The sequence below is a fragment of the Vigna angularis genome, chromosome 11 (genome assembly GCF_016808095.1).
Source record: "Vigna angularis cultivar LongXiaoDou No.4 chromosome 11, ASM1680809v1, whole genome shotgun sequence".
Lineage (NCBI taxonomy): Eukaryota > Viridiplantae > Streptophyta > Magnoliopsida > Fabales > Fabaceae > Vigna > Vigna angularis.
The window spans coordinates 3514984-3526741 of NC_068980.1; the positions used below are offsets into that span (position 1 = coordinate 3514984).

The 11758-nt window shown below is 32.6% G+C and overlaps 2 protein-coding genes across 2 annotated transcripts; both read right to left on the minus strand.

The window, feature by feature from the left end:
• Nucleotides 1-865: 865 nt before the first annotated feature.
• Nucleotides 866-3088, minus strand: LOC108332935 (scarecrow-like protein 14). The gene is made up of 2 exons (XM_052870767.1): nt 2773-3088; nt 866-2573 (listed from the first exon to the last, which is right to left on the minus strand). Exons 1-2 carry the CDS (start codon nt 3086-3088, stop codon nt 1078-1080), a joined length of 1812 nt encoding a protein of 603 aa, XP_052726727.1. The 3' UTR covers nt 866-1077.
• Nucleotides 3089-8329: 5241 nt separating this feature from the next.
• Nucleotides 8330-8998, minus strand: LOC108333351 (uncharacterized). Its single transcript, XM_017568765.2, has one exon. The coding sequence runs from the start codon at nt 8734-8736 to the stop codon at nt 8563-8565; it is 174 nt and encodes a 57-aa protein (XP_017424254.1). The 5' UTR covers nt 8737-8998; the 3' UTR covers nt 8330-8562.
• Between the last annotated feature and the right edge of the window lie 2760 nt (nt 8999-11758).

An 11758-nucleotide genomic window follows, 5' to 3' on the forward strand; every position in this document is an offset into this window, starting at 1 on the left:
CATAATGAATATGAGTTAAAACTTATTTTAGCACCTCTATCTACTAATATAAAAAAAAAATAATCAAAGATATGATTATGCTATATGGACGGAGAGGTTTGTTAATATGGAAAATGAATAAAAGGTATAACCACAAGTGACATTCACATTAGTGAGAAGCATTCTAATATAAAAAAATTGTATCATTAATTTATCTAAAGGGGTATGGTTGCACCAAAGGCTATATCTAGTTGACTGATACTGCATCTAGTGAAGGTATGGTCAATAATATAGATGTTTTCTTTTCTTTTTTTTTGTTTTAGAACTAGTTAAAGGAAGACCACTAATATAGTGTAGGTTGGCCAGAAACTTTTGAGTTTGGGGTTAAAATAAACATCGATGGTATTTTTCTATATCATCTAGAATTTCTCGTGTTATTTCATATTGGTATCAACTACCTACATTCAAACGATTAATTTTTGTTTAAGCAAGAATATATACCTTCATTTTATTTACACCTATTGTATACTTATTGTTTTTTTTTCTTTCTATCTTTCTCTTCTTGTCATATTATATAACTTATAAATCTACCGTTTTTACTTTTTTCTTAATGGATATTGTGTTAATGCAACTTTTTCGTGTACATGAAAATTTTTGTTTTTGTTTGAAGGTGCTACATGTAACGCGTTATATGAATTTTTTTACCTTTCATATATCTTTTGCTTTTATTTTTACTAATAAATTTATCCATGTAAAAGTATCATACCTAACATGAATTTATAAAAAAAATAAAAAAGTTATATCTAAGAAAAAGAAATAAAGTGACATTAGAAACCTATAAATATCATCATATTTACATAAAGTTATAAAGTTGTTGGACTAGTGGTAAAGTAATCTTGAAAAGTTTATTAGCATGTATTGTTTTTTGGGGACATATACATGTTGAGAAGGTACACAGTTGGGGACATTGCTTCTGGAACATATGATTGTTAGATATGTAAGTAGAAAACAAAGTACATGTTGGTAGAAACTGACTTATAATTTTGCTTTTGCTCGTTGAAGGAAAGTATAGCAATTATGTGTAAGACTGGAAATACACTATGCCGGAACCCAACAAGAGGAAGCATGTAGAATTCGACCCTTCCAACCTTGTAGCACCCAACCACCATCCACCTCAAGCATGAAATTGGTGTCGTGCGCATCCTGTCTCAACCTCTTCTTTAATCTGTCAATGACTCGTTGATCCAAAGGAAGTAACCGAAACCCAATTCTCATGTTTTGAAGCTGCCATTGCTTGTATGTTTGTGGCCTCTCAACCCTCTCACAACCTTCACAAGCTACGATGTTCATGATCTCTCGTCCAAACAAATCCTTCTCAAACATCAACCTCGTAGGATCTTCACGATCAATGTTGGTTTCAAGCATGTTAAACAGTGCAGAGTAGTGGAAGAGAGCCTCTCGGAACCGTGACACAAAGAATGGCACATCATGGGAGCCGTTGACAATGCTGTGCACAAATATGCCAGGATTTGCCTTCTTAATCAACCTCAAAACAGCATCCCTTGGATTATCCAACACCACAGACTCGTCAAGTAGATGCTCCAACTCAAACATGCAGTTCACAGCCACAAATTCGTTTTTCTCTATCTTGAGGTCCTCAAATCTGATGGTGTCCCATTTTCTTGCAATAGCATTGAACTCGAACGGAACATTGAAACGCTTGCAATAATGTTCAAGCCTACGCCCCGTCTCCAGCACCCTTTCCTCTGGCCTGAAACCTGGCTGTGGCTGATCTATACCCGTGATGCGAAGCTTGGGTGGTCCACCGGGACGTTTTGATAGGATGCTGATAAGTGAAGGCCACTTGAAGCCATAGCGGATACCAAAGTCTATGATATGAACAGTTTCTGCATTCTCAGATTGAAAACAAATTGATTTGTTGGCAAAAATTATTGTAATCTTTTCAAACGGGCACACTGAAGCATATGCACAGTAAGCTTTTACCATGTCTTTGGCAGAGATTCTTTTGGAGGATAGAACACTATAAACCTGGAAACCGGTTCCATCCAAGCATGCTCCAAGGGCGTTTCCAAAGTAATGTGCAAGCCTCTGAGTATCATCCCCTATTGGAGAAGAATGCTGCTTAATCTGCTTTAATAGTTGCTTTGCAAATGAAGGACTATCAGAAGCAACAGCCTGTGCACAAAGCATCAATAGTGCTCTCAGATCTACAACTTCCTCGTTACTTTTCCTGACCTTCCCACCAAACATGTTTGCTAAGAATGTTTCATCCTTTTGGTAAAGGGCTGTGTCAGAAGGCACCCGTTTTCCTAAACCAGTGCCTAGCACCACTTTATCAAGCAATTCAGATAGCTCACTTTCATCCACGTACGTTGCCGATGTCTTCCTGATTCTCCCATCTGCTTCATACTCTTCCCGATCCCGATTTCTCCTTCTTGACACAGACAGAAAATGCTCCTCTTCAACACTTTCTTCTGTTTCTGTCTTAATTACCACAGTTGGAACCGCAGAAAAGGCTGTGCTGTCCGTGTCAACACTGAACGGAGTATGTTTAGGAAGGAAGCTGGTACCTTAATTGCTCTTGAAATGCAGAATCAAGAAGGGTATTATCTAAGAATCCAAATCCAGTATTCGTGGAAGATTGAGTGGTGGAGGTTGAATTTGAGTGGAAAGCAAAGTTATCCGGAAAGGTAAAAGTGTTTGGCAGTGGAGGGGTGTTATAGTCAACACTCCACTGAGAATCAGAGGAGATGGATGTACTGCCATAACTACCAGTACTATTATCACTGGAGCAACCAGAGACATTTTGCTCAGGGCTCTCCACTCTGTAACTGGGGTTACTCTGAACATGATGATGGTGTGTGGAAGAAGGGGAAGAAGATTTCTGGTGAGTGATAACCTGATAAAATGATCTCTCAGTATGTTGGAGAGCTAAGGAATCATGGAACATACTGTACTTTTCTTCTGTGTCCTCTTCCATCAGCATTTGCTTTATGTAGCCAAGGACAGCAGAGACATCACTCTCATCAAAGAAAGATTCTGCTTCATCATTAGCAATATTGATGGTGGAGGAGACTCTTCTATCCATCTATAAATTATTAGTATGATCACAGACTAAGGTGAGGAAGCAAGACAAACAATTTCATACCAAATGGTTCTAAAAAAGTGTAGTTTGATCTAAAATTAAGGGCAAGGAGAAGAAGTTTGATGAAATAAAATTAACTATAGAGAGGAAATGAAAAAAATTGCATACCAAGGAAAGCAAAGAAATGAAGGAAAAAGAGAGCAGTATATTCAGTCTGTCTCGTGGCTTTTAAATGAGGCAGGGAAATCCCCAGAATTAGAAGATAAAACCATCCAATTCCAACCCCATGTCAACAAAATCATCATTTTCATTCTGAATATATCATAACAAAAAAAATTTATAAACTAATTATTTTAGTGTTAGAACTTATATTTTGTCATCTGTTAAATATTAAATTAAATCACTATATAAAGATATTGAATATTTTTAAAATTGTATAATTTAATCAGTTTAAAAATATCTAGCGAAAAAACAACTTGAATAATTTGTAGTTTCCAGCCATGACAACAAGTGTACCTGAGTTTTCCACGTCACATTCCATTTCTTTACTAAGCTTGTGAGTGTGGTTCACGACACAACAATCCCATCACATGAATTATAATTTAAGATATGATTACAGAAAAAGAAAGTACTTTGCCCCTCTAACCACCCATTTTAATAATATAATAATATATTTATACAAATATTAATATATTAACTTATGATGGAATTATTTTGTTTTATCAAGATATTAAAATATATAATTAAATTAAGAAAGACAAATAAACTCGTTTTTATTTTGACAAAACAAAATCTGTATTGATTCTCGTACTTGCTTTAATACTTTTCATCCTTTTTAAATTACATTATTAGATAATCTTAAAAAAAATTATATATATATTATTTTCTTAGTTTTTATTTTTATAATTTTTATAATTTTTATTTTTTCTTTTTTCTATTGTTTGACATATTTTTATTTATAAATTTTATTTCTATTTTAAAGTATTTTCTCTCTTTCCATAAATTTTGTATCATTATGCTTAAATGATGTATTATTAATTACACTGAATCAAATAGTTTTTGTTTCACATTTGAATTATGACCTGTTTGGTCAGTTAAGGACTAAGTGGTCGACCATCCAACAAGGAACCTACTGGTTTAGAACAGTCATTAACTGGTAATTAATCTGGGCAATAATACCAATTAATGGAGAATAATAGTAATTTATTGGTGATTAATGAATCAAACCTAATGGTAAACTCATTATAATATTTATAAATATATGTCTTATGAAAAAAGGCAGGTAATTTAACTCGTGATTACTCATTCTTATTATAGAATCCATTGAGTAAATCATTGACTTGAACATCAGAGTATCTTCTGTGGACACCTCTCTCTCGACTAGGACAAGGAGAAGAGAGAGAACAACATAACCTGAATGATGGAGCAAACCACTTGGAATGCTTTGAGTAAGGGATCTCAACCCTACCAAAACACATCTTTTATTCTTTTTTATCTTTAATTTTTGTTTCATTAAAATAACTTTTGTTTTACAAAAATAATTTTCATTGTGTCTTAACAATTCAACTAGTTTGACATGTGAAAAACATTTATTAGATTTTTAAGATACTTTTAATTTTATCATGCCTTTAATTATATATTTTATTTTTCTTTGTATGATTTTATTGAATGGTACATTAAATTATTTTTAATAAAACACACATTTGATCATTTTTACTTCTTTTTACTATTTTTATTTTTTATTTATTTTTATTATGTAAAATTTTATTTTTGTTATTTTTTATATAATTTTTATTTTATTTTCTAATTCATTATTATAAGTGTATTTTAACACCTTAATTATTATATAAAGAAATTTTATTTATTATAATATAATAAACTAATGTCATTGTCATAAATTTTATTTATCATGATTCAAGAAATTCAAAATATCAAATATATATGCTAAAATTTAATTATTATTATCCATTTAATTCTTGACCTTTATGTGATTTCATTAGAATTTAGAGAAAGAAACTAAAGAGAAATTTAAAATATTTTAAATTTAGATACTTTTTTTATAACTTTTGAAAATTATTTTTTAATTTTATCAACTTCTTTGATTAACGTTTATAAACCTAATAAATATTTTGGTTCTCATAAAGTTTTATTTAGAATTTAATTTAAAATGAATACAATTATAATTTATTTTTCAATATTTTGATATTCAATATTTGTAATATAAATATATCTATTATCTAATAGGAATAAAGATGTAATAAAAATCTTAATTATACCTATTAAATATAGGTATATAGATATATGATGAGAATGGTTAGAAATGAATATAAAATAATAAAATAGTGAAATTTGTTTGCGTCACTTTTTTACACACTTATTATAATGGTCATCGAATATTAAGTTTAACATTTAAAATAAAATATAACATCAAATATAATAAATTAGTCTACATTAAACATATTTTTTATATATTATATTTATTGTTAAAATATTTTATTTTAAATTACTCGGTGATATTGATAATTTTAATCACTACTTTCTGAATATATTATAATAAAATTTTAGTACAAATTCCTATTTTAACTTAAGACAAGTACATGCATGATCTTTCATATCCTACTAAATATAGCTCTCGTTAGTTGTTTTGTTCGACGGCCCTTTCTTGACTTAAAAGCAGAAAACTTACATCAACGTATCAACGTAATGTATGATAATTGGTAAAAAAAAACTGCAGTTTATTATCACTTCATCCTTTCTAGTTGGATAATTAATTGACAACATTTTAACACCATCTACGTGTCATTTTGTGATTGGTCTATGTTAGTATTTATGATTATTATTATTGATTATGGAGTAATTTTGAACCAATCACAGAATGACACGTAAATATGATGTTAAAATATTGTCAAAAAAATGTTGTTAAAATATCATTATAGTCTCTCACTCTTTTATTAATTCCATAAATATATATTTTCAGTTGATTTAGTAGTGTTAGTTTCAGGCAATAAGGAATGGAGCTAATGATTGCAGTGTTGGTGTGCTGCAGTGGAATGAAGTAGGAAGAAGGGAGTGAGAAAGATAGTGATGAGTAAAAGAGAGAGTTGAAGTTAATGTGGACACTGTGAAGTTGTAGAAATATGAAATTATAACAGAAGAAGCCGCAAGAAACCCACCGGCCAGTCGGCAACCTAAGCTTCAGGTGAAATCCTACTTCGGTCGTTGCCACCGTACATTCAATCGTTGACGATAATGTCATATAAAACAACATAGCATACGCATACCGCAGCCACCGGCCACCGGCTAATTCGTGTAACACGTGTTCCTGTGATGTCTTTCTTTGGTGACGAGACTTATGGTGGTTGACTCGTTTTCGGTTTGAAACTGATAACTGAAGAACACAAACGGATGTGAACGGTTGACGCCTCGGACGGAGCAAACGTGAATAATATCTTATAATAAAATAATATCTTGTAATAAAACAATTGATTATCTCAAATTAGAACTGGTCCTTGATAGATAGATTTATGTAAAGATTTATAGAAACATTTGTAGAAGCTCATCCACCCACATTCATTTTGCTACCAGAATAAACTTTTTTTGAGCTCTGTAAATAAAAAAACGTGCCAACAATGTCTAACCCTCATTGCGCGAACTACCAGGAAAAAATGATATTGTGATTTTCTAAAGAGGGGCCTTCACGTCATTTATGTCTTATTGGCATTTTCTGTATCTTTCAACAAATTTCTTACTGAACTTGTGTCTTCATAACCAAATAAGCATTAAATATACTATAATAGAAAAATATAACAAATCACATTAAAAAACTAGAAAGATGGTTTTACTTCAATAGGACACCAGTTATTAATTAATGCAAACCTTTTCAAATTGCTATTCTATCAAATCAGTTATGGCACCATAATGCCACTCCCAATCACAAGTACATTTCAATCCCAATTATTATCTTAACCCACGTTTCAACAAAACTGCTTGTTGAGTTTATTCACAGCACTCAAATAGAACAGTCTTAAAGTTCAGAATCAAAGTTCTGATATTCACATTAAAAACAGCGTTTAACAACTTATTATAATATGATTAAGTACGAATTAGTTTATTACGTATTCTAAACAGCTTATAATCAAAAGTATTATTGATAGAGCTAATAAAACTAAAATCTCTACATAATTGAGCTCAACCGTAATTGCAAACTAACTTTTAAGTGCCTTACTTGAGCTGGCATAATCCAAGAATAAACGAAGCAAACAAACAGAGGGCCAGTGAGAATGTGAACAGAACTTAGACATTCTATTCCAACAACAATGCCACTTAGTGGTAACCAATGCTTGACCAAAAACGACAATATTAAAGGTTGTATTGAAGTTGAGCAGTTAGAGTGTTGATTCCAGATTGACCTGAAAATGGGTACAAGTAATTTCTACCGAAAAAACAAGGCATAAAATGCACGTGAGAATTCTTACCTTGTCAAGAAAAAATAACTTTAAAGCATTCTCCTTTATTTGAAATTTAAATATCAGTATTAATCTTTCAGCTTTTGCATCTGACCTCTGACAAAAATAGACGGAATATGAAATGGAGAACATCATTCAGTGCAAGAAGCTCTCTACATCTTTCATTTTTTTTTTCATGTATTAGATAGTTATTCAATAACCCAGTAGGCTTCAGACCATACGATCACTTACTCCCAGTGATGAAGAAAAAGTAACACTGCTTATTATGGGAATTACTCCCATACAGACTAATGCCCAATACCCAGTAAAAGCACCTCACACTCAACTATATCACAGTTGTCATAATTTTACTACCAAAATATGGCTATTTACCAGAGAAGCAAGTATTAAGCCACTACTAAAGTAAAATCGTTGAATAAAGATTCAGTAGAAGCCACTGACAGAAGAGGACTTCTAGACTGATTCCTCAACATTAAAAACTTCATTTTATCTTAACAATTATCTTTCCCTTTCAGAAGTATTAAAACAAAAAATCAGAAAAACAACCCTTTCGACCACTATTTTAGTGTGTAAAAGCTGCGAACCGCCATTTGTAAACTGGTAACACTTCATTTTATGCATTCACACCTCGCCTCTCTACTCAGTGTCACTCACTCAACTTCTAAAGGAATGTAGAGGATATAGAAAACTAGAGAACTTCTCATTATTCTCTAAAAAACAGAACAGAGAAACCTATATATAATTTTGGCTTCCAACCAAACTGTTTGCTAAACCAAAATCAACTACCCAACATAATTGGTCTTTCGATTCTGTTCTGAAACAATCATTACAAAACTCTAACACAAAGCTGCCACAATCCTCTCTTATTTAGGTAATTTCCTAATCTAAACCGAACAAATCTAACCCAGAACTACATAAATCAAGGTAAATCAACAAAAACATAGAAAACCCTTTGAGAGAAGTATAAGAATGATCCAGTTAAAGGGAAATGAAGCCATACAAGGTACCAAATCACTTCATCTTAGCCTCTGTAAAGAGAACATGACGATTAACCCTAGGATCAAATTTTCGAAACTCAAGCTTCTCTGTGAACTGTCTCGGCTTCCTCTTTACATAGAAAAACCCAGTGCCGGCAGCAGACACTAGTTTCACAAACATCTGAGCCTTTTTCTTCTTGTCACCCATTCTTTACTCTTGAAAGTGATATCACTATCTATCACAAACGCAAGATCTGTAATGGAGGTGTTGTGCGACGCAAATCTGTGTGGTAGATGTTCGATTCGTCGCGCTGCTGCAGGTGCGTAGGGCTTCTCCTTCCACTGTTTGTCGTGGCTAACACCGGTGAGGTGTGATTGGAGGTTATCAGAGGAATGGCAAAGAGAAGATGATATGAAGAGGATTATATTGCAGACGTTGGCTGCAAATATACAATGTCCAGAACCAAATATTAGGGTTAAGAAAAAACTTTTATTTTTATATTTAAAATTTCGGATTCCTGAATTTTTTTATCCGACCCTTTTAGTTAATCATTTTAACTCGAGTATTTTATCCAAACTATCTCAATTTAATTAAACCGAAATTTGTTAAAATTTGTTAAAAAATTATTTTACAAATTTTAACGAATTTTAAAATTTGTTAAAGGAAAATTCTTTTACAAATTTTCAATTTTAAATTTATTGAAAGAAAATGTAATTTTGAAATTATTTTTGGAATGTAAAAATAAATAAAAAATGTGTGGAAATGTATAGAGAAAGAGTCCTCCAATTGTGCTTCAACATTTATATGTTCAAATCGAACTTCAATTGTTGGAATTTCAAGTCCAACTCTGTGAGTTTAGTTTAACATAAACATATCTTAGTAAAATATTCCTATTCATTACTTTAGGATTTGGATGCTTTCCAAAGACAGTATGCTTCAGCTCCCAAGTTACACACAAAAACAATTTAGTTCTTCTTTTGCTGTAACTTTCTCTAGAATTTGAGAAAATGTTTTCTGATTTTAGCTTATGTTTCAATTTTAATACAAAACTATCACCTAGTTTTCAAAAATTTACGTAAGAAACTTTGAAAATGGAAAAATAAGCCTGTTTTTTTTTATTGTTTTCTATAGAAAATGTGAAAAATAAAGTAAAAAGTCTATTTGATAAACTTCACAAATAAATACGCATAGGAAAAAAAATAGACAGATATACATATTGAGCACGAACTATTTAAGATCTGAAATTAAAACTTATATTATCATAGTTATATAATAATTGTAACATCTCAAAAATACAGTGTAAAACCATATACGAGAATCATCACATATTAATAATACTACAAATCAGTTCTACATAGAACGAGATATGATTATGGCCGAACAGTCTTACATAATAGCAGGGAATTTAAACTAACACTAGCTATTACTAGACCGAACGTTTTACAAAATATACTAATATCGCACGGTCTTTACAAAAGATAAAGCCAACACCAGACCGAACGTTCTCAAGGTTCGGCCTTCACTTTTGCTGTATCTTTCAATACTTCTTTCAGCAGCTCTTCTCCTTCTGCTCACATCCACACGGATGATCATTGCAACAGGACAACGACAGGACGCACAACACACAGAAAAATGATAAACAGGGTAAGCTTATGTAATTTAATTTATTCAATAACAACATACAACATTCATAATTAAACCAACAACAACCACATCATAATTCATACATCAAAGCATGCAAATAACGACCACTTGACTCTGACTTTCCGGACTGTATGAATCATGTGTAGCTACGACGTTCGTGCACCCGGGTGATGTAGTAACTGGGATACTCTCAACAGCTGCCATCTGAGGTTGATCCGTTCCGTCCAAGTTAACCTTATGGACTAGGACCTCCTGCCATTCCCCCACATGACTTACTCCTCTCTACATGAGAACGAGTAATCATGGAATATCAGGATGAACGCCCGCTAAGCTTTGGTCACATTCATACTTTACCAATCAATAACCACTTTCTGAGATATTCCTCCTTGGAATACTCGTTCATAATCAAACTATATCATTCACATCACATCTCAAATTTTCTCATACTTAATCATCCATATATTCAAATGAAATAAGATCATACGCTCTTATCATAGCCCAAGTACGATTGGAATAACGCTTCTTAGAAACTAACATGACTGAGCGCTACTCATCCGCTTCAATGAACAGACCCCTAAGAGTTCTAACCGGACGCCCTGACGCCTAGGCCGAGTACTAAGACTCTAAGTCGAACACTTTTTAAGGACCAACATTGTTTGACCCCAAATACTAATACTGATGAGGAACTATGAAGTAACGAACGTTGTTGAGTTTGAATGAAGACTCTTATTCGAAGAACGGTAATAATATATTACACAAAACAAGACCCCGCGCTTGGTTTAAGACCGAGCCCTGTAGAAACCGAACACTATTGAACGAGCACTGGTCCAAGACCATGTACTTATCAGGAACAAGCGCTACTGAGACTAAATGCTTGGTCCAAGATCGAGCGTTAATAAACTTACATAAAACGAAAGAATATATATATAATTACTCCACACTTATTTTACTGAAAAGAACGATAACGTCTACGACCTTAAGTAGTATAGAATATATTAAATAAACTGTTTAGGAAACCTAAAGTAAGACTACACTTTGACCGAACACTTAAATATACGTATCTACTATTATAACACGTTCTTCATTAACGAAATCCTTTCTAGAAGAAAAACTTAATATGGACGGACACTCAAGGAAAGTTGAACGATGAATACGAACTCTCGGTCACAGTTTATCTAATACTATATAATATTACAGAAAGACTCTTAGACATTATCCCTAACGCATGAGAAGTCAGGTAGACTATGTACTCCCAAGAATAACCGAACGCTCGCTAACGACGCTCGACCATACTACTCTCTTTACTCAGAATACTACAGTTTGAATATCAAGTACTCTCTCTACTAAATTCCCAACGTATATCAGTCATCCATCCAGACAAGCAGTACGTACATATTTCATACAAACATACCAACGTTCAAACAAGAATATTAATCAAATTATATAAGCTTCCCTTACCTCTATACGTAACTGAACGCTCAACGAGGCAGAATATAGCTCTCCACTACCAAAGACCTAACGTTCGACAATCCCGTTTTAGGAGTACTGGACCAAACAGAGAAACCAAAAATGCTCAGAATAATAC